Here is a 23,963-nt window from a genome sequence, read left to right as displayed (position 1 = left end):
TTATTTAAATTTAAAAAGGGTTCATATACACTTCTCATCAAAAAAATCGAAACACTTCCGTTTTCATTGTTTCTGTCCGAATTTAACACAAAAAAGAATTCATACGATGAAAAAAAATACATAAATGTATAGCTGGCAGTTTGGCCATTACAGTAATAAGCGAAAATTCTAAATTCAAAATTAGAATTTCATTTGTTTATGTTATAAACGAAATGAATCACTGTTTTGAGACAAATGTGTGTTTAGGGTTGGAGTACATTTAGCGTTTAAAAACTAAAAATTGGCGCTTATCCTTAAACTTTTTGTTTTTTATTTCAATACTGTGACTTTGGGACGTCTGAAAAAAGGTTTTTTTTCTAAAACGTATGGATACTTCGCCCACAGAAGCCGCCCAAGTTGTGGCATTGTTGGATTCTGGCCTTAGTCAGCGTGTTGTGGCTGCAAGACTGCATCTAAGCCTGTCATCTGTTCATAGAGTCTATAAACGTTATCGGGAGACTGGTTTGTTCACGCGCCGTTCAGGATCTGGCAGGAATCGGGTCACTTCTGAGCGAGATGATCGATTTATTGTAACAACTTCTTTAAGAAATCGACGCCTTAACGCTTTTCAACTGCAGCAGCGGCTTCGTGTTGTACGAAGGGTGGCTGTAAGTGACTCTACAATTAGAAGAAGGTTGAAGGATCGTGGACTGGTACCGCATAAGCCAGCAAATGGGCCGAAATTAACTGCAGACCATCGAAGAGCGCGCCTTAACTTTGCACGTGAGCACCTAAATTGGTCATACCTACAGTGGAGCAAAGTTCTCTTTTCTGATGAGTGTAAAATTATGCTGTATGGTAACGACGGAAGGAACAAGGTCTACAGAAGAGACGGAGAACGCTATGCACAATGCTGCATTGAAGAAAAGGTCAGCTATGGTGGCGGTTCTGTAGGTATGACCAATTTAGGTGCTCACGTGCAAAGTTAAGGCGCGCTCTTCGATGGTCTGCAGTTAATTTCGGCCCATTTGCTGGCTTATGCGGTACCAGTCCACGATCCTTCAACCTTCTTCTAATTGTAGAGTCACTTACAGCCACCCTTCGTACAACACGAAGCCGCTGCTGCAGTTGAAAAGCGTTAAGGCGTCGATTTCTTAAAGAAGTTGTTACAATAAATCGATCGTCTCGCTCAGAAGTGACCCGATTCCTGCCAGATCCTGAACGGCGCGTGAACAAACCAGTCTCCCGATAACGTTTATAGACTCTATGAACAGATGACAGGCTTAGATGCAGTCTTGCAGCCACAACACGCTGACTAAGGCCAGAATCCAGCAATGCCACAACTTGGGCGGCTTCTGTGGGCGAAGTATCCATACGTTTTAGAAAAAAAACCTTTTTTCAGACGTCCCAAAGTCACAGTATTGAAATAAAAAACAAAAAGTTTAAGGATAGGCGCCAATTTTTAGTTTTTAAACGCTAAATGTACTCCAACCCTAAACACACATTTGTCTCAAAACAGTGATTCATTTCGTTTATAAGATAAACAAATGAAATTCTAATTTTGAATTTAGAATTTTCGCTTATTACTGTAATGGCCAAACTGCCAGCTATACATTTATGTATTTTTTTTCATCGTATGAATTCTTTTTTGTGTTAAATTCGGACAGAAACAATGAAAACGGAAGTGTTTCGATTTTTTTGATGAGAAGTGTATTATGGTGTAGTTACAGTAGTTATATACCAATTTTGGCATATAATATGTAAGGCATGCTAATCATATTGCAATCCTGTTACTATAAATCAACTTTGTTTAACAATCAGCTTATTCACTTTTACGAATGTCCTCTAAGTCTCTTTTAGAGAAATAACTTTAGGAAACTACACTAGCTTTCCGCTTTCACTTTAGCTGATGGGGCATCACCGTGATGATCTTGCTTCCTCTTCCTTCCTCCCTGCTTGCCTTTGAAGTTTCTATTCTTACTGTAAGTCTTCTGGTTTTTACGTCTCTTTACCATCTCTTCTACAGTCTTATCTAGGTATGCTTTCTCTTCTTCGCCTTCTAGAAGTTTGAATACGACTTCGGTCTCCCCAATTTTGAGCTTGCCGTCTGTGAGCTTCTTATTTACTTCTACTGCCTGGTTCTCTTTAGAATAACGCACCCACCCTTCTTTGTCACCCTGTTTGAAGTCTATGTACGCTACTTCGGCACCTGGAAATAATTTTCAATATTATTCTGTTGAAACATAAAAATCTGAATGTAGCTGCATGGTTAAGTGCTTCAGGGCAAAAAAGTTTTTTTTTTTAAATGGCTACACAAGCACGCCTATCAAGCACATAGCCCATGATCAGTATGACGATAGACATAGGAATGCTATCTACAGTAGATAGACGTCGTACAGCTATTAGTTGTAGACCTCGAACATTAAATTATGTGTAACCTAGTTTAGGGATCACTGTTTAGAGTGTCCAATGGCTGAGAGAATGCGTGTGCCGCGTCTAGCAGTGGGACATTAAGTAGTGATTGTGTAAGGCTGCCCCCACATTGGGCGTTGGCCGAGCGTACGCGTTTCCTGAGCGTGCTGCCGGCGTCGGCGCGGCGCGGACGTCGCGTCAGCGCACCGTCTGCGGGGCGCGGGCTTCGCGTTGTCCAGCGCCGCACAAGCGCTGCGTGAACGCCGCGCAGACGCCGCGCTTACGTCGCGTTCCACGGGCGTTCGGCCGCCCGTGCCCCCCGCACACATTCCCCCCCGCGCCCGCTAGCATCTCAGTCAGTCAGTCAGTCGCCCGTGGAACGCGACGTAAGCGCGGCGTCTGCGCGGCGTTTACGCAGCGCTTGTGCGGCGCTGGACAACGCGAAGCCCGCGCCCCACAGACGGCGCGCTGACGCGACGCCCGCGCCGCGCAGACGCCGGCAGCACGCTCAGGAAACGCGTACGCTCGGCCAACGCCCAATGTGGGGGCAGCCTAAACTATGGCCACCGTAATTAGGTAGATTTGCCGTTTTTTGGTCTGACAGCTGTCAAATCGGGCTTCTGGCGGCCGTCCTGTAAGTGAGTATAATATATAGATAGATACATACCAAAGGGTGCGAGTGCCTCTTTGACATGTTCACGTTTCATGGTGTCATCATTCTCGCTGAAGTGGAACACGGTTCCTGTGGGCAGTTTCAGTTCATCCTTTGCTTCCTGTTTAGCCTGAAATTAGAATAAGGGGATTAACTTAACATTGAACAATAGTTCACAATTCGCTAAAAACAGACAAATCACGCCCGTACTCTGTAATGAATCAACTTGGTATTTAAGACCTCAGATGGCTGCGGTTGATAGTCTTTTTGTATTGTATTTTTTTTTATATAAATTTACAGAGTATTTCATGCAAGTTTTTTTTTTTATCTAATTTTTTTTCAAGGCTTGAGCCACTCTTGGTGGTTATGCCAGCCTCATAGTTTAGAGCGTTTAATGATGATCAAATCAACAATTTACAAAAGAATACCATTACAGCACTATACCATGCTGTTCAGGGCTTGTTACTCCTAAGAGACACTGTACAATATTTATATACCAGCCTTGCCGCTACGGACACTGGATCTGCCATGAAGATTTTGGTGGAATAATTTCCTTCTAATCTGTTTGTTCCGGTCACACTCCACCAAGAAATGCATAAGATCCTCGACAGTCCCACAGCGTGTACAATTGGGCGAGTCCCTCTTCCTCATTAAAAAGTAAAATTTATTAAGTGGCATGTGACCAGAACAAACTCTAAATGCCGAAATTAAAGTGCCCCTCGACAGACCAGACTCGACAGATTTTATTTCATGCAAGTAAAATAAAATATCATCTGTATTTTACAACCAGTAATAACCAGTCATCAATAGATTTCACATGGATATTATAATTATTTTACAAGATCACTACCTAATTTGATACAAAGTCCTAAAATAGATATAATGACCAATCCCCCACGATCCAATATTATGACAAAAAAGAAAGGAGAAAAAACAGCCACTAATAAAAAGAGGCTATTGTATGTAGCATAAAAACGTGCCATTTCAGCAGTTAAAAGGCGAATAGTTATATAAAAAGAGCTTTATTACCTAACCTTTAGGCAGATAAGACCAGAGTACAAGAAAGAACAATTTGAAAAAGAAAAGCAACCAGTGTCCTTACTATTAAAAAGCTTTTACAATGGACCACATCTTTCCCTCAGCATTACAGATTCCGATGTGGTAGTAGTTTTACAGCTAGTTACATAATAATGTAATTTAATTTTTGATGTTCAAAAAGCGCTAACTTTGTAAGCCAATTTTGAAAAATAAATATTTTTGAATGTGAATTTTGGGAACATTGCCACTTTGGGAATGGCACATCACATCTCTGGACACAATCAACATGCCCAAATAAGCAGCTGAACATGTTTTATTATGTTTTTTATTCGCTCCCACCTCAGCATATAAGATAAAAATTGAAACTTACAGTAGCTTCTTTCTCCTTAATCTTCTTCTCACGTTGCTCCTTCTTCTCGGCATATTCATCATGCTTCTTCTTCAAGTAATCTTCTTGCCAGAGAATGAGCAGTTCAGTCTCACCATACTTGATATCTTTTTTGTCTATGAATTTTTCAGCCTGTAAATATGCACACATATTATATTAATGGAGTTGATAGTAGTATGGAGCAATAAGAAACAGTACAAGCAGCATGATGCAATAATGAACCAACTTTATTGGCTATGAATTAAGTAAATTCTAGCAACACTCAGTCACATGAATGACCATCAAACTAATGTTGTAACTGAAAAAAAAGTGGAGTAAAACCAAAAAACTAACCTCTTCTTTAGTTTTGAATGTAACAAATACAGATCCCTTGAACAGCCTGTTCTTGGTTGCCCTGTCAAGGTAACGTCTCATGATAAGGTTTTCCACTTCACCCTGTTCGTTGAAAAACTTCAGCAGATCATCCAACTGGGCATCCTTGGCGAACCCTTTAGCATATATAGTGCGAGAGAGGAGTTCCTTGCGACGCTCTTCGTTCATCTCTGGAAGTGGCATCTCTGCACTGCGTCTTACCTTCTTCAGGTCTTCAGAAACCTGATAAATAACAAAAAGTATACTTAATTAAATAAGCTAAAAGGGAGGTCTTCAGGTGACTTGAAACTTGGAAGTCCAGACACTTCCTCCAGCTTACATTCATATGTCTTTGTAGTAGAAATAAACTTTACATTCTAGGTATATTATGGGCAATTTTGTAGCTCACTAATAAAATATTTCAAAGTGAATTTAAGTACAAAACTCCTGAATTTTATAGAAAAATGAATACATACCTCAAGCAGACCAGAAGTAGACTTGTTTAAAGCTTTAGCAATAACTTCTGTGTCCGTAGACAGCTTGGCAAGGCGATTGAACTTGATGAGAATGTCCAGTGGAACCCAGCCGTCATCTAGATTGACTTGTTCACGTAGGTACTTATCACGGCCTAAGTTCATGTCGCCTGCAAAATGTAATAGATATTATTTTTAAGTGGCCAAATTTTAGATGATAAATAAATAGGTCTCATTTTAATATACATAAAAGATGTTGAGGGTGAATAGTAGAGGTGCAAGGCTGCCATATAGTGTGAAGGAGAGGTAATCGTAAGGGGCAAACCACAGTTGTCAGCACCTTATCGCATTTTCTTATTAGTCCTATCCTTTTCAGCTGTATTTTAATAAATAAATACTTCAGAGAACATAATACCCAATGTTGCTGTCCCAACCAAGAGTAGAAACAATGGATGACTGGATGCTGATTCATAAAAGGTAACGTAGGTACTTATGGAACATTATAAACAAATATTTTCATTACTAATTTTGATGTTTTGATGATCCAATAACAGGTAATGGCCATAAATGTACCTGCATAAATATGCTTGTGACCTATTTTGTAAATGTTTCTTTTTATCGTTTTACGCGCTTATCGCATTGCGGAGTATGCCATTCTATTCAGTGTATGAAAGAGAATAAATTACTATGCATCCTAGTATGCTCAGAAAGTTTATTTGAATAACCGCTACAATATTGCTCAATGTGAGCTATTATTTACATATGGACTGAAAAACATGACGCGACTCACCGAAATAGTATTCCACCTGGCGAATAATCGCACTTTCCAGTTCAGTTTCATCTCCAGTATTATTCTCGTTTTTCTCCTGGCCATTGGTCTCCGTCGCAACTTCTTTCTCAGTCATTTTGTTTCTGTAAATCAATTTTATTCAACACAATCATGAGAAACGCGGTTAAAATACGACACGCGCGATTAGTTAAGTGCGAGTTACTTACGGATGATTTTGCTTCGAGGGTAATTTAAATGACAAAAGCACTTGATAACTACGCCGTTTTTACTGGGATTGGTGCTGAAATTAGCTTTTTCACAATTTAAAACACGTGTTACAATTTTCCACACATGCACCGGTTGACATAAAGGAGGGGAAGGGAGGGTGACGGGGAGGGAGGGAAGTGAATACGTTTAGAAATTTAGCGTACTTCTCAAATCGATAGATTTTAAAACTACACTTCAGAAAACTTCAAATAATTTATTATTGTAATAACATTATTGTTTTTCCCATTCCACATTACGTAAATCTTCTATTCTATATATAGCATGTATTTTATATTTATTTCCTAAAATATACTTGGAGTTTGAATTTTATGAACGAATCTGTCAAATTCCAAAGTTCCGTAAAACCAAAACAACATAACCTCAAATTGTTGCAAAATTGTGCTTCCGAATTAAAACTAAACTTATTTCATGGTGTATAAAAAGAGGAACAATGGGGGTGCGAGGTTTAACTACTTACATAAATTATAATCAAGACGCGATACTTCAAAAATTTTTTCTTCACGATATCAATTTAGTCGTAGACGGGCATAGTCTTTGCGCCCAACTATACGGTTCATTGAACTGTTTCTCTGCTTTTGGTGGAGATTATGACAAATTCGCCTCGTACACGCGCAACTTCTTTAAAAACCTGCGAAAATGTAACGTGAATCCTTACGTGCTCTTTGATGGCAGTTTGGAAACGAGGAAACTAAGGACGGCTTTTAAGAGACTGCGATCTAAAATAAATGGAGCTTCGCGACTCGATCCTGTGACGCAAAATAGTCTAAAGATCTTCCCTCTGTTGTTGCGAGATGTTTTCAAAGAAGTGCTGGTGGAAATGAAGGTGCCATATACTATTTGCGAGTTTGAGGCTGATGATGAAATAGCCGCGATGGCTAGACATTTAAACTGCCCGGTGTTAAGTTACGACTCGGATTTCTTCATATACAATGTCTTGTACATACCATTCAATACACTGGAATCCAAGCCACAGCAAATAATCGAAGGTGACTTTAAATATTATGCCTTAGAATGCAAGATTTATAAAGTTGAAAATCTAACTGAACATTTTGGTGGCCTTGAGCAAGAGATGCTGCCTTTATTAGCGACACTGCTTGGCAATGACTTTGTTGAAAAAAGGGTATTTAACAAATTTTTTTCACAGTTGAAAATGCCTAAAAGTAAAAAGAAAAGAAATGAACAACAAAGATGTATCCATGCTCTGTTTAATTGGTTACAAAATGAAACTTTAGACTCTGCTGTAGCTAAAATTATAGGCCGCTTAAGGAAAAGTCAGAAACACAAAGTATTTGCCATTATTAAAAAAAGTCTAGCTGGATACAGCCGAACCCATTGTCGATCTTTAAAATATTTTAATATTGATGATGGAGTTGTATCTCTTGAGTATAATTTGGAAATGCCTGAAGAATCTGATAATGAAGATACTGACAGTTTATCTGGGGAGAACAATGAATCATCTGATGATAGTTCACTTGAAGAAGAAGAAGAAAAAGTTGAGGAGGAAGAAGCCATTCCTTTGGAAGATAGCCTTGTTTTAGGCCTACCAGACTGGATTGCAGAAGGAGTTAGGAATAAAACTATTCCACGATCATATCTTAACTTGTATACTCACCACTTACATTTCTGTTCGCCTCAAGCCGAAGACTATACTGACGAAGACTCATTTCTTTGCACTCTGCCGATTTTAAGATATGCCTTTGACATTATGACTGATTTCTCTCATGAAAATTGCATCTACGTGAGTAGGGAAAACGACAATTCTTACAAAAAAATCTTTGTAGATATAGACTATGCAGTACCTAGGCTTTTAGAAATTCCATATAATGAGTTATCAAATGACCAGCTAAATCAATATTTCTTTCATTTTCTAAAAGAAAAATTACCTAATTTCAATATGGAATTAATAAGATCACTACCTCAAAATTTTCAGCTGTACATGATAGCTATATTGTGGTGGCTTGCATATTGTAACGTGCCATTAGCTCATGTACATAGTTTATTACTATGCTACACAATGTTGGAAGTTATTGATGAGAAAACTGGCACATTTCGTGGTCACAATTTCTTCAATAACAAGTATTCAAAGAAGATACAAGAATTTAAGAAAAGGAACAATTTTGAGATTGACGTTGATGAAACGGAATTATTCTTGAACAAAAATAAAGTTCAGTACGAAGATTGTTTAATAGCTGCAAATGTTCTGCTGAAACATTTTGAAATTGATGATAGTATACGAAAGAAACCGAAGAGCTATGACATTAAAAGGATGCATTCTTTTGCTCAGTTCCAATGCTGTCTATACCAATTCAACTGCCTAAATACTCTTTGTAGGGAACCTTTGGAACCTACAAAAATTTCCAAGTCTTACAATGGTACCTTTATTTACAACATAGCATTAAAACTAGAAGGTCAAACGAACCCATTACAGTATTTTGAGCAATACCTAAAGGGCGCAACATCTGTATTGATGTTTTATAAAAGTTTATTGTTTGTATACAATAAATGTGTAAAAGAGATGAAATTAGAGACGGTGGTTTGGTCTGGGAAGAAGCGAAGAAGAAGGAGAAAGAATGCGGTTGAAGAGGAAGTTAACTTTATTGTTAAAGGATTTGAATCCGAAGTTGTAATATGACAAGAAATAAATAAGTATAGCATTATTAGTGTTTTCAATGGTTTTATTTAGATAACTCTACAATTATTTAATTTTAAAACAAGAATAGGTATAGGTACCAACTATGGTACTAGCCCTTTATAAGTATTGATACAAAGTTTGGCGTCGTAAAATATATGTTTGAGATATTTTTGAGTTTGCTTATAACATACATCACACGTATTTCCCACTGGGTCGTATTGGAGTAAGAAGAAAGCACAGAATTCCACTTAAATGTTACAATCCTGACGTACCACATCTGCTTCTTCGTTTCTCATTAGTCTTCATATAAATGTAGGTACAAAATCAAGTAACTTTCTTAGACTTTTCCTTGACACTCCCGGTAGATTTCCTGCCTACCGGATTCAAAAAGCCATTCAACATCTCCCCTATGAAATAAAAAGTAAAACCAATCAAAGTACTTATAGTAACAAACCCTATTTTTTGAGGAACACTCATCATATCCAAAAACGGGTAAATTAAAGTGCCTGCTTTTATGTAGCAGACTACTAAAAGACTTATATAGGACAAGGCGAATGTCACACCTAAACTTAGCCCTACAATCTTCGTAGGATATGTTATAGGAGACAGGAACAGCTCTAAAATTATGAAGAAAACTATAGTGGTGTGCATTGAATGGTTCATCCATGTAGGCAGTGCTTTTCTGATGTTTTCAGGCAGTATAACATCTTTATCGTACGCGTAGACGCCCCAGAAGCACATGCCTACGAGTAGAGCCAATGGCAGAGCGAGGGAGAAGAGGGTATCCTTAATAATTCGAATGACTGGTGGCTTCTTAGGTGTGCCTGCGTTGGTCCCGAAGACGTCGTTGAGGAATGCTAGCGTGAAGTACGTTGTTTGGATCACCTGGAATTAAAAATTGGAAAATATATATTCTTATGTTAAACTCACGGGATTTCATCAACATATTGGAATGGAAATAGGAAATACACTTAAGAGCGCCTGAGCAAAGTATCCAACGTGGGGTATTTACCTATGTCATTGCCTTCATTCTTTCGTAGGCGCTGTATTTAGTGTGTGCGTTCTATATTTCAACAATCTATCACCATAGAATTAATAATAAGATCACTGCACCTATAGAGCAACACGTGGAGGTCCTTCCACCGTACGTATTACGCGTATATTTGTTTTGGCACGATTTGAGGATCACGAGAGGCAGCGAGGTGTCTTATTGGTAACTTGTCGCTCTGTCCACCACAATACGGATACACGGGCGTGACTATTATGTATTACAAGAAGGTAGGTATTTTGTCATGTCTCCAGTAATTTTACGCCCGCGATCCCTACTGGGGTGGGCAGAGCATTACGTAGGTAATTAGAATTTATTTTATGTACCGTGATGGATATAAATACGTAGGTAAAGTAACAGTCTTACTACCAGCTCATCAGCTATGCTTTTACTAAAAATCTGGCCAAGTGCGAGTCGCACTTGCGCACAGGGGGTTGTGTTTGAAATGAATGAATTGATGTAACCTAATAACTATTTACTTAAAAGAAAATAAAAGAAAAGAAAAGAAAAGAAAGAAAAGAAAAGAAAAGAAAAGAAAAGAAAAGAAAAGAAAAGAAAAGAAAAGAAAAGAAAAGAAAAGAAAAGAAAAGAAAAGAAAAGAAAAGAAAAGAAAAGAAAAGAAAAGAAAAGAAAAGAAAAGAAAAGAAAAGAAAAGAAAAGAAAAGAAAAGAAAAGAAAAGATCGTAACGAATACTGAGGGGGATGATTCAGATTCTGAGTTAATATCAAGTGGTATTTTCCGTAGTAAAATTCATTAAAATTTTAGTAGTTATTTTAAACTATATTTTTATGTTCCACGCTTTTCAGCGGAAAATTCCACAGAATCATGGTCTGAATCATTCCTCATAGTTTTCTTCTTATTTTTTTGATGTATTATTTTTTATTTACATTTTCCGTGTGTTTTCTGTCCTGTGTTAAATGTAATGTACTATCTCTTCGTGTCCGGTGGTATCCGAAAAAAATAAATGCTTCTTTATTTCTTTACTTAACACGTTCACTGTGTATAAACCACATATGAGGCAATAAATTTAAAGTCATACGTGCACGTCCCATATGGGTATATGGTGGTACATTTTTATTTTTGCCATATTGTGTACATAAATTCCAATGTCATCATCTCCCTAGCATTATCCCGTTTCTCACAGGGTCCGCTTACCTAACCTGAAAATTTGACAGGTCCGGTTTATTTACAGAAACTACCTGTCTGACCTTCCAACCCGCGAAGGGAAAGCCTGCCCAATACAGGTTAGGTCATATGCCTCTGAAAATGTGGGTTACCTCACGATGTTTTCCTTCACCGCTGAGAACATAATCATTTATGATCCAAACATGAATTCGAAAACAAATTCGTCAATCATTGGTTTAGGCCTAGTGGATTCGAACCTGCGACCTCAAAGTGGAAGGCAAGCTTTCTACTAACTAGGCTACCACGGCTCTACGTAAATTCCAATGTGTTTATGAAACATAACTTTGCACGTGAGGGGTTGATATCTAACTTTCACTTACACAGTGAACGGGTTAAAGAACCTTTCTTTACTTAAACGTGAAATACTTTTTAGAGCGATCCATTCGCTCACTTGTTCCTCCCATACAGATTATGCATCGGCGACACATATCAATAGTAAATAAAACACACTTACCAAACACCATATCGTTAAAAAAACCGGTCGTCCTCTAAGAGGCACCAGTTTAATCCTTTCCTTCATCACATCGTTCAAAGGCACGGTCACATAATTCTGATCATACCACAGAGTAAATGCGTCAAAGAGAGCTACAGACAAGTGGAACAACGTTAAAATCGTATTTTTTCTCATTTTAAATACTGTTTTTTCATTTATTTTTTATTTATAAATGCACTTTTCAACTGTTTCTTATTTTAAATATTCTTTTATTTAAAAAAGCGTGTGCATTCGTCGCTACTGACAACAGTAGTGACCACAAATAGCAACCGGTTTCTTCGTAACGTACGAACGCATAATTATGCGAAGGTAAAGGAGGTTATCCACTATCAAATGCTATAAGGCGGTATCAAATTGCGAGAACTGATAGGTTTTGAAGGACTTCACAAAGAGAAAGTCAATCGAAAACGTCTGACTCGGACGGGATTTGAACCCGCACCTCTTGTTAAGCCGGGACCGGGCTTGATAGGAAGAGGACCTGGTAGCGTAGATTAAAGAATAAAACTGCGTGTAGAACGGCAACTCTCCGCTCCCCACCAGCGGCTGAGCTAGGTTACCTCACCCCCCTTTAGTCTTCATTCGTATGGGCATCAGAGGCCACACACACACAATATGTACTTATAGTGTCTGTGTAATCGAAAGACAACTTGCAGCGACTTTTGATAGACATGATACACTTCTATGCTGGAAGGGGATCAGTTCATTGCCCATAATAATGGTCCATTATTATTTTTTAATAAGTACAGTCTTTAGTGTAGCACTGGCTTACCTGTTATTGTGTAAAATGTGATATACTTAGTTTGTATGCATGTGGTTAAATAAAGGTACGTTTCACAAGTCTAAATGCCTTAAATGTTTAGGGTTCCTCACTTACATACGGCTCATGCTTGTAATCCTTAAGCGGGTGGGCAGGACCACAAGGTGTAAATAAAAAACATAATTAGACTCTTAAGACCTAAGACGGATATCATTCAATGAACCCTAGGTGACGGGTTGTCAACTCATAATAGGACAAAAAAGATTTATTAAATTTAAAAAAATATCAGTAGTGACACGGATTGTTTGAACAAAAACTGAACACGTTCTATATTCTTTATTTGTTGGTCCCCCACTGCTGGGCATAGGCCTCGCCAATCAACTCGGTGTGGAGCATACTCCACAACGCTGTTCCACTGCGAGTTAGTGGAGGTGTCTTTTACGGCTAATAGCCGGGACCAACGGCTTAAAGTGCCCCAAACACGTCCCAAACACGCAATTATTTTACTTTTAAAATAATAATTAAAGCAAAAAATGTCTTTTCATTCTCATTTCGTTTCATGTTTAATGTAAGGAACCCGGATACGGGAAGGACAAACGCACTTGGCTAGACTTTTAAAAAAGCGAAAGTTGTTGAATTACCAAAACTTGACATATTTTTTAGGTACTTAAATATATTATTTATTTTGTGTAGGTATGCTATATGAGTACATAAACTCACGCCCCCATTTCTTAATAGGGTGGTCAGAGCCAAAAGTATTAGTCTGATTCTGAATGTACGTAGTGTGCTCACGACTATATCGCAATTGGGGTAGTCAGAGGTACATCCATCTTGATATGAACTAAATACGCCCACGCTACGCCACTATGCTAGTTATGTTAGGTGTCAAGCAAAACATTAAATCAGTTTTCAAATCCATTTATTGTTCGAATCAGCGTTTCTTCTTCCCGCTGACCTGTTTCTTAGGGCTATTAACAACAGCATCAATATTTTCGCCCAAAATGTACATGATAACACTGACAAAGGCACTGGCGGCGAAAAATATAACTCTTAGCGGCCAATTCATTACATCTAGCACGGGATATACCCACGTATCAGTCTTGTTATAAATATAATTTAAGTAACTTATGTACGACAAGTTGAATAGTAAAATAAGGAATACTCCTAACTTTCTTGGGGGATAATTCCTTGGTGAAAACAGTAGTTCTATTAAGATGAACGGTGCAATCGTTGTGTGCATTACGTGGTTGCACCAAGCCGGCATTGCTTTGGCTAGTTCGTCTGGGAATATCAGGTCTTTGTCTATGAAATATATGCCCCAGAAAGCTAGGAAGACGTATAGAGCTAGGGGAAACGCTAGGCTGAATAGTGCGTCCTTAAAAAGTCTCAGAAAGGAAGTCTTTTTCGGTGAGCGCGCGTTGGAACCCAGGATGTCGTTCAGCAGAGCCACGGCGAAGTAGACCGTTTGAAGAGTCTGAAAAGAAGAAAAACATTACGTTAACTCACGTTCGTTCTCCCTAAAGAGATGGGAACAGCTACAAGTAATCAGAAATCAATTACTATAGTATTTATTTAACGGCCTCTGTCTGTGGCGCAGTGGTTGAGCGTTAACCTCAAGATACCGGGTACCGGGGGGTAGGTACCGGGTTCGAAAAAAATACTTTTTGATCCCTAGTGTGGTTAGGACATTACAACCTTCCGAAGCACGGAATCATCTTATTTTTTCGGTCAATCAGGTGATTCAAGCCTGCAATGTCCTTACCGAACAAAAGACATTCTCACAAAGTTATTTCGACAATGTCCCCATCGGGAATCGAACCAGATCGTGAGCTTAATGCTGTAGCCACTAGACCACGGAAGTTGTTGCACTTTACAATGTTTTTTAATATTATTAATAAACTAAAAAACAAAAATTCTTAATCAATTATGTCTTCTATAAAAATAGATAGTAAGTTTAAGGAAATGATTACCACATTGTGATAAGGCGTTATCGCTAAAGTACCTAATCAGTGTAAATCTGATCATTTTACCAGATTTTATTGTTTTTGTAATGTAATTGTTGTGATTTTGATTTGTTTTTATTTTTTATTTATTTATTTATTTCTCTCTACAAAGGATCACTTAATAACTAATGGGTACGTTTAATGTTTTGACAGAATACCTTTGCGAGAGTTGGAGTCTGTACTGGCTCGAAACCCGTATTACAGTTCACCAGGCTCTCCCCCTCTGAACTATGTACATTGGTATAGACCAATTAATTAGGTGCATTATAGTACGTAGTATGTTACACAATACATGTTACATAACAACTCAAAAGAGAAATAATACAAAAAACAAAGGATATATAAGTATATGATAAACTTAATGCATTAATAGACTGCCTTTGAAATGTGGTGCTGGAGGAGGATGGAAATAAGACAGAAAGGGTTACTAATGAGGAATTGCTAGTAGAAGAGAGTTATTATTCTTATCGTCTTATCGTGTCGATGGCAAACTGAATAGTATCGGCCTAAAACTTGGCAACAAGTATGGCGCTATCTGCAGCGCTCATCAGATCCTCCTGAGTGCAGGTGTTCGGGCACGCAGGACACTATGTAAGATGTTCCATCGTTTGGGGAACAGTGCCGCACTTGCACTTTAAGTCCGAGCCATCCGAGAAACCCCACCTGAACAAATTGTCCTTACTTCGGCCCACCTGAGTCCGAAGTCTATTTAGAGACTTCCAGGTAAGCCAAGGAAAATCAAGACCTGGCGGAGGTCTCTCGAGAGTTATTAAGGACAGAAGAGGCTGTTCTCTGCGTACTGGCACGCAGGCGCTCGTCGAAGGAGTCTTCGTTCAACATTTTAACCATGTCCGGGATGATAAACAACTCTACACATTGGTGTAGATTCCAGTCCACACCACCTAATTTTATTTTAAGTTTTAAGTACCTGTCATTTTCTTATCCGCCGAAAAGGAAAGGGACGGGTAATAGAAAGGCATAACATTTATGCAACACACGTCAATTTTAGGCAGAAATTTAAAAAACCGTCCCAAAATATTATTGGTGGATAAGAAAATGACGGGTATAATTTAAAATAAGATTAGGTGTCTGCAGAAATCGGGGCCGTTTAATATGTCCTTTATCTTTCGATCAGCAGAAAAGTACCTACTACTATTATATATATATATATATGTAACGCTAGGTAGGTACCTGCTGTACAAAGACTAAGTACATTAATATATTGTAATCTAAGTATGACAAAAAATTGCTACCTATGTAATAGTGTCTAATTACCTACCTACATGATGACATTGAACTCAAGTGTCACAACGTCACAACTCATTCTTGATTTTCATTGTCTTGGTACTTAACTTTTCCTGTAAGAAAACTAGTTTTTATCTGCGTAGTATATTTAATTGCTGTACTGACTGATATAATTGTATTTTGCACAGCTGGCGAAGAGTGCGTGTGAATACTATATGTACATCTCTGCCCACCCTTTTGGGGATATAGGCATGATGCTGTGTTATGATGCTGTGATATATGTAACCTTTTTCAATAACATAACTTTATCGCGCGCAGCAAGTTTAAACGTGGAAATCCACCTCCATTCTCAAATTATTATTATTGCACACAACATACAAAAAAAGTTTTACACACATGCACGAAAATCTGGCGGCTTTATTGCTAAGCAGCAATTTCTTGCAGGAAAACAGTGGCAAGATTACATTTTGCAGGACTGTGCGACATCTTGTATAAAATTATTTACATCTTGTATAAGATATTTTTATACCTAAGTACCCTTAAAAGGTTATTTCCTGAATAAAAATTATCCTATGGTTTTCCAAATTTCATCGAAATCAACCGATTTAGATTCAGCAGTTTAAGTATGAAGGTAACAGACAGACAGAATTTGGTGCTATCGCATTTATAATAATGAGTATATTGGTAATAATGATTATATTCAGAGGCATATAAAGAGGTTAAAGGTGGTCTGGTCCAAGTCGCATTATCATCGGCAAAAATAATTATGCGCAGCCATTGTTGCACAATTATTGACTTCAAGGTTATCTTGGTAATTGGTAGTACCTACTAAGTGCAAACACTAGTGTCTCTTTAAATGCGCCTAGGATTGCAATTTAACTACGATCTAGAAATCAGTCATCATCATGTATCTCTAGCATTATCCCGTTTCACACTTTCCCACCAGTTGACGCCTAAATGCATGTGGAATTGAGGGTGGCGTTCAAGCAGGGTGGCGAGAACCAAATTTAATTGCGCGACCGACTGGTAGCGATAGGTACTTACTATTAAACATGTCAGTCAACTGCATAAAATCACTAAATCTTTTAAGGGCCAATTTGTACGTTATTACAATAAGATTCCCATACATCATCTTCCTAGCATTATCCCGTTTTTCACAGGGTCCGCTTACCTAACCTGAAGATTTGACAGGTCTGGTTTTTTACAGATGCGACTGCCTGTCTGACCTACTAACCCGCGAAGAGAAAACCAGCCCAATACAGGTTAGGTTACAAACATCCGAAAATGCATTTCTCGGGCATGTGGGTTTCCTCACGATGTTTTCCTTCACAGCTGAGAATCTGATAATAATTTATGATCCAAACATGAATTCGACAACGAATTCGACAATCATTGGTTTAGGCCTGACGAGCGTAGCGAGAGACTAGCCTAGCCAAGCAACTGTGGTGAGCCATATGGTCGTATCTTTATTCTTCTTTATTATCTTTACTTGAATAAACTTTTTTATTATTATTATTAGAAATCAGTATTGTGATAAATAGATCACTATAGTTTGTTGTAAGCTTGTATTACTTATTAAATAAATTATTAAAATACAATGTAATACTCTGGCTACCCCTTCGGGGATGTAGGCGTGATTCTAATATATTGTTATGCTAACATATTGGATTCATAGATTCGCTTCCTCATTCGTATTAAAAGCGGCTGCAATTTGTCCTCTGATTGTTTGTAGGTCTGCCCACCCCATTAGGTAAAACGAGCGTGAGTTTATGTAAGTATGTGAAGTTCAAGATGTTTTAACAAAGTCAGTCCCGTTGAGAAATGTTCAGCTAGATAACAACTCGGACAGTCAGCCAGGGGTCACACGATAATATTGATTTGTGATGGCAACCGGATGCATAAGACGGGTCCTGATAAAATATTTTTTTATATTTAAGCACTATGAGAAATATAAATTAAGATAATAAAACACTTTCCAAGATTTTAAATAAGTAGTTATTTTGATTAAGAGAAATCGATTTTATTTCTTCTTCGCCTTATATCTTCTTATATCGTGTGGGTTGTGAGGTAGAGTACCTACCAACCTCATCAACCCTAGTGTCAGGGTTATTATTAAGCCGCCAAAGGCCCCTTACATGGCTCATGTAACGACTACTTACTTACATCTGTAAGTAGTAACCGGGACCAACGGCTTAACGTGCCTTCCGAAGCACGGATCATCTTACTTTTTGGACAATCATGTGATCAGCCTGTAATGTCCTAACCAAACTAGGGATCACAAAGTGATCCCCAGTGAGTGAGTGATCTTGCCTTATATCAAAACGAAGAATAAAGATGATGATGATGAATAAAGATATGACCATATGGCTCACCACAGTTGCTTGGTTAGACCAATACAGACGGCAACATGGCTCAATATGTGAAGACATAGAATTCTGACATGTTGGAATATCTTTAACGACATCTTTTTCTTTACTTTTACTTTTACTTTTATACTTTATTGCACTTAACAAAAAAAAAAAAACTATGGACTACAAATATATGCCTAAACCTCTATAAATAGAGGTATATACACATATATAATATGCTATACCTACATATATACCTATTATATATATAACTATATACTTAGACTAAGAATACTCTATGGATAAAAAGTGCTCTTTGACTCTCTTTTTAAAAATTAAGATTGATTTCTTAGATAAATCAGATTTCTTAGGTAGATTTCTTTCATAAGATCACATCTTACCATACGAATAATCTGAGTCACCTTAAGATTTCATGTTAAAATTGGTTGTGTGTTGTCTTTCGTTAGCATACTGTGACTCTATCCATCCCAATGTTAGAAAGGACAGCCATCTGTTGACTTTTACAATATACCTACCCAGAAAGTTCTACAGTTTCACATGAGGCGATACGGCTCACCACCTATCACGTCGGCCGAACAGAAAACTCTGTGAGGTGCGAGTACTTAGTTCATCTTGCGATGGATGTACTTCTACCTACCCCAATTGGGATATAGTCGTGAGATTATGTGCGACTCCGGTTTGACAAAACGTTGCATCATCGTACTGTATCCGATCAACAGAGATAAACATACTTATGAGCACCTATATTGGAAAGTGACAAAACCTGTATGTATCGGCATTAGATGACCCAGCTGAAAGTATTATCCGGATCTACCTTATTGACAATAATAACGACGCAAGAGTTAATACTTTTTTTAATAGGAAACTTCACAGTTTATTTTCTTAGCTTAAAGTTGGCGGGTTACCGTGAATTTTACTGAAATCGGGACGAATTCTAAATAACAATGTTGCTTCAGGAATTTATGGATATAAACCCTTCCTCCATATAGGGATACGCATACAGATCCGCCATGTTAGATACCATACAATACATCTGGCGGTATTTCCGACAGGCCTAAAAATAAGTAGGTATAGGCAGATGCCTATACCAAAACCAAAGGTATTCAGATGAATACTTTTGGTTTTTATTTATGGGGGGATAGAGTCACCTTCCCTGCCCTCCACTGGGGAAATTCCTGTTCGGCGCGTCCTTGCCGCGGGGGTGGGCGCCTCTTACTTCAGAAGGCCGGAGTGAGATGGTGGCTGAGTTCGGACAGGAACCTAGACCTACGGGGTATAACGTAGAACCCTTGCCCAGGGATACGGGTGAAGACCTCAACGGTTGCAAATTCGGAGATGGGAGCCATTTGTATGGCAAGGCAGGATAGAAGGGGCGCATCACAGGGACTGTAACCTGGAACCTGACAGAGGGCAGCAACTGTCAGTATTATTCTGAGGAGTCCTGGCTTTGAAATAGACTACTCTGCGGGGCGGAAGGGAAGAGGGAAACCACTGCCCTATTTTTGCCTAAAAAGTAGCTTGGAGAATGCTACACAGACAAGAGCGTGGCACTTAAATTAGTGATGATGATGAGGCATCTGAATGTGTTTAAGTTGTCAGCCTAGCTTGTCAACTATAATATTTTGTCCCGTTTTCTCCAGAAACATGGAAATACGCGGGTCGTGCCGAACCACACAGTAGTCGGCTTAGGGTTCCGTGTGGGGTCGAGATAACCCCTGTATTGACCACATCGTGCTAGAAACTTCGACGGGCTCATGAGATTACAGTTTTATAGATCAGTAGCTTTATCTGCAGCTTCGACACGGATTGAGAAGCTAAATTATTTGTTAAAAAAACCAAGCAATAATAATACAAAATATGGTAGCATGATGATGTGAGATATCGGAGCCGAGTAGAGTATCACATCGTAAATTTTTAAAGAAAAACAGGGGACATAAAAAGAAAAAATAAGAAAAAAAAAGAGAAGTTTTAACGTAAGTATATAGGAAAAATGTATGGAAAAAATTATGTGCAGGTTGCATGTGCATTTTAGATAAATTTTAGCCTCTCGCCTTTCAACTCTCTGCCCCGGAACGTGTTAAAGTAGCTGGTATGTACCTAACGTGTTAAAGTGCTAAAGTAGTCAAGTATTTCTATCTTTAAGATAATAATCTTAAATATTCAAAACATTCCTAAACAAACTCTTTGGTAAAACGAGAGGCTAAAATAATTCTCAAAATATTTGTCATTTTAGAATGATTTTAACCTCTTAGTTGCTAAAAGATTCTACCCAAATAGATATTCTTCTTCTATATCATTGAGAGAAACGGAAACAAGATATTTTCAATTAACTCGCTATTGAAATCTTTGACCTTTTTTAACGTGGCTTATTATAAATCTTTGACTTTGTAGAGTATTTTGACCGGTAGAACCGAGATTTTTGGTGAAACTTGTAAATCAATATAGAAAATTACAAAACATCCTCTCTTATATATACTTAAATGTTATAAATGTGAAAGTGTGTGTGTGTGTGTGTATGTGTGTCTGTCTGTTAGTCGCTCAACCGATTTAAATATAATTCGGTATGGCGATAGTTTGAGATCCGTTAAAGAACATAGGACAGGCTTTTTCTTTTTCTATTCACTTTTAAAGCCAATTATTGTTTAAATTGTAACGTTCAGAAGCTGTGTGGGTAATCCCAACACCAACAAATTGCTTATTGGGAAGATCACAATCTGTTTGTCATAATTAAAAAATATTAGTATTAAGATTTCTTCTTGTTGTGTCTTGCTTTGCTCGTGTCTACCATCAGAATGGATGTCGTATAAAGACTTTATGTATGTTGAATGTTACCATAGTAACACTACGAGCGAAAAAAGTTTTATAGCTGATATCTATAAACCTGTTTTCTCAACTCTTTTGGAGTTAGAGTACTGTCCATATAACTGAACGCACTCATTTTTCGCCACACACAAAGTCTTAGTTCAAACAATGGAATGCTGAAAGAAAACATTTGACATTCGATTCGCGCCATTTTGTTTTACTTATTATGTTTATTTTTTTACGTATTTTATAAGTAACATTGGGTCGTTCTTCTTTTTTATCGACAATGATCTGTTCTTCGCTCTGCTATGTCTCTGCTGTCTCTGCTGGTAACCTAATGTCTATGTCGATCTATCATAATCTTCAATCAATTGCCACATGTATAAGGGACCATCACTTGACAAGTCTCGAAGAGATGGCTAAATTATTTTTTTGTTGTGTTTGCAATTGTCAAGGCAAGGAACGAGGAATGAATTTTGCTGAGAAATCCAAAGATAAGTCGGAAATTCGGACCTGAACGAAGTCCGGGCGGGTCCCAAAAGTTGCGGCACTCTGTGAGGCCCGTATACAAGTTACGTATTCATTATTGATTAAAGGAGCAAATAGCTGTTTGTAGTGTTCATCAAGTTTCATAATAATTTCTGACTATATTTACGGAGCGAATTGCTGTACTTACCTAATTAGGTATGTCAAAACGCCCATCATAGCGTGCTGCTAGCTCGCTTTAGGTAAAAAAAAGTCGTTTAAAGTGAAATTACTTACTTAAAACATAAAATAACGGGAAACAGGCATGCTCTTATGTATGTTAATATGTTATGTATAAAAAAGTAAACAAATTGTACTTACAAGGCCCCACATAGTCAGGAACAGAATGCGATTGTTGAACGGCAAATTATGCTTAGATATTTGCTCTTTGAATGGGAACTTCACATAATTCTGATCGTACCATATTGTAAACGAATTTATTATAACAACTGTCAAATGGAACACTGGCAGCAACATTATTCTTAATTTAATTTAAAAAAAATACAATAAAAAGATTATAAAATGAAATAAAAAAATAAAACGCGCGTTCCGTTCGACGTTAGAAAACGATCTGACTGATTACTACGTTATTACGAAACCAGCCGGTTATATGTGTGTGTGTGTAATGGTATGATATTTGAAATCACAATTCATGTAAATGAGATAATTGGATAACTAGGTAGATATCTACCTACTATTCGAATCGCACTGACATTGCCATTTTAATGCTGAATGCGATAAAAATGTGAATAAAACAGTTAGTACTATTTATAGTATACAGCATTCTGTTAGGAGGAAGTGCACGGCTCTGAAATTTCTGCGATTTTTATTCTAATACTTAATAATAATATTGAACTAGGTACCTAATACCTACTAGTATTACAAATTACACGCATATCGAGGACAGTTTCCTTATGTAAAGTGTATTAATTATTATGTATATTATTAAGAATAGATTAAAAAACAATTTTCTATGGCCCGAAGGTTTCGAAAATAATAGGTAAGTGGGTACTTACTGTAAAAAAGTACACTGAACACTTACACAGAAGCAACATACAACAGAGGATTACAAAATAACTACTTTTAAAACATAAACCTTCTTCAAAATCTGTCTAATACCAACCAGTTTCGATGAATTCGACGCCTCTAAGACCCAGGCGTGTGTGTTTACCGGAAAACGGAGTCCATTCCTCCTGACTCCGACTTTCCGGAGTCTCTATTAATTACTGACCACCTCCAGCTCTTGTGTATGGACCTACCTGCCAACCTAAACATCGGTCGCGAAATCGAGTCGATAGCAAAAACGGCAGCCAAAAAATTAGGCATCCTTTCTAAGGTTAGACGACACTTCACCTCAGAGCAGTTTCTCGATCTATACAGTCACGAGCATTAATATGTATACACCTTGGTACCATGTCACATTAACTTTTTTGACAAATTGAACTGTAAGTCTCACTAAATGTAAAATATGTTAGTGCGACAGAGTCCTAAAGTGGGTACATTATATTGCTCATGACTGTACACGGCACAGGTTTGTTTTTGTAGAGTACTGTTGTGAAAAAAGGTCTTCTACCAACTTCAGAATTCAGATTCTAACATTGCATTCAACAAAATATTATTTCTTACTTTTTATAAGTCGGTTTAATTTTTTTTATTATTTTTTTATTTAAAGAAGAAGAAAGAAAGAAAGAAAGAAAGTATTTATTATTAGAGGACGCCACAGTAACAATACAAACACAGTAGGGGAAAAAACTTACACAAAATCACAATTATTAACAGAAAAATAATAATAAAATACAAAATATTGGTCGTAACAGTCATGTGACGGTGGTGGACGTCCTCAATAAATGGACCTCGCTCAGCATAAGCCGCGGCGTGAGCACGACACTGGTATTCTGCGGGCCCAGATTATTTCCAGAGTATTTCATACCATTTTATCTTGAAGTCTACTAGAGCAGGTCACACAAAAAACAAATTTCCACACCAGCTCCAGAATCCCTGCACATCATACAAAAGACAGAAACTTGCAACACGATTTGTACTTTCTGAGAGAAATGCGTGGACAATCATATACAAATAAACATAAACCAATGTTTGGCACACGTGTTTAGCAGCTCACATAGACCATAGAATAAGGAATAACGTACCTACGTATAGAACGGCAACTCTCCGCTCCCCACCAGCGTCTGAGCTAGGTTCACCTCACCCCCCTCGAACATAGTTTAGACTTGAATCGTATGGCGTCAGACGTCACACACACAGATGCACGTGTACGATAGCGTCAATGTGTGGTGTCTGTTTAAAACGAGGTTGTTTGTATGAAGTGTCTGGGGTGTGCATAGACTAACGTTACGAAATATTGTGCAATTCCAACAACATTTTTTGAAGTCGGTTAAAGAAAGAATATGAAAGTAAGTATATTGAAATTAATGTATAAGTATTAGTTTCCAAACATGAAGTGTGAGGTAGTGTGCGTGTCATCGTGTAGGTTATATCACTGGTTATCTGTCTATATAAACAATACATTGTCTGTCGATAGTCTGTTATCTAGAA

General features: G+C 37.8%; 4 protein-coding genes across 4 annotated transcripts; 1 reads left to right on the top strand and 3 right to left on the bottom strand.

The window, feature by feature from the left end:
• Nucleotides 1-1,694: 1,694 nt before the first annotated feature.
• Nucleotides 1,695-6,454, bottom strand: LOC126370581 (la protein homolog). Its single transcript, XM_050015531.1, has 7 exons — nucleotides 6,290-6,454; nucleotides 6,084-6,205; nucleotides 5,297-5,463; nucleotides 4,803-5,063; nucleotides 4,452-4,601; nucleotides 3,059-3,173; nucleotides 1,695-2,188 (listed from the first exon to the last, which is right to left on the bottom strand). Exons 2-7 carry the CDS (start codon nucleotides 6,196-6,198, stop codon nucleotides 1,863-1,865), a joined length of 1,134 nt encoding a protein of 377 aa, XP_049871488.1. The 5' UTR covers nucleotides 6,199-6,205; nucleotides 6,290-6,454; the 3' UTR covers nucleotides 1,695-1,862.
• A 92-nt stretch (nucleotides 6,455-6,546) lies between these two features.
• On the top strand, nucleotides 6,547-9,149 carry LOC126370204 (protein asteroid-like). Its single transcript, XM_050014985.1, has one exon. It carries the CDS (start codon nucleotides 6,781-6,783, stop codon nucleotides 8,980-8,982), a length of 2,202 nt encoding a protein of 733 aa, XP_049870942.1. The 5' UTR covers nucleotides 6,547-6,780; the 3' UTR covers nucleotides 8,983-9,149.
• Nucleotides 9,005-11,969, bottom strand: LOC126370926 (androgen-dependent TFPI-regulating protein-like). The gene is made up of 2 exons (XM_050016059.1): nucleotides 11,671-11,969; nucleotides 9,005-9,867 (listed from the first exon to the last, which is right to left on the bottom strand). The coding sequence occupies exons 1-2, from the start codon at nucleotides 11,842-11,844 to the stop codon at nucleotides 9,307-9,309; spliced, it is 735 nt and encodes a 244-aa protein (XP_049872016.1). The 5' UTR covers nucleotides 11,845-11,969; the 3' UTR covers nucleotides 9,005-9,306.
• Nucleotides 11,970-13,368: 1,399 nt separating this feature from the next.
• Nucleotides 13,369-21,995, bottom strand: LOC126370960 (androgen-dependent TFPI-regulating protein-like). Its single transcript, XM_050016116.1, has 2 exons — nucleotides 21,732-21,995; nucleotides 13,369-13,940 (listed from the first exon to the last, which is right to left on the bottom strand). Exons 1-2 carry the CDS (start codon nucleotides 21,885-21,887, stop codon nucleotides 13,398-13,400), a joined length of 699 nt encoding a protein of 232 aa, XP_049872073.1. The 5' UTR covers nucleotides 21,888-21,995; the 3' UTR covers nucleotides 13,369-13,397.
• Between the last annotated feature and the right edge of the window lie 1,968 nt (nucleotides 21,996-23,963).

Source organism: Pectinophora gossypiella, chromosome 1 (assembly GCF_024362695.1).
Source record: "Pectinophora gossypiella chromosome 1, ilPecGoss1.1, whole genome shotgun sequence".
Lineage (NCBI taxonomy): Eukaryota > Metazoa > Arthropoda > Insecta > Lepidoptera > Gelechiidae > Pectinophora > Pectinophora gossypiella.
This window is presented reverse-complemented; position numbering and strand designations above follow the sequence as displayed.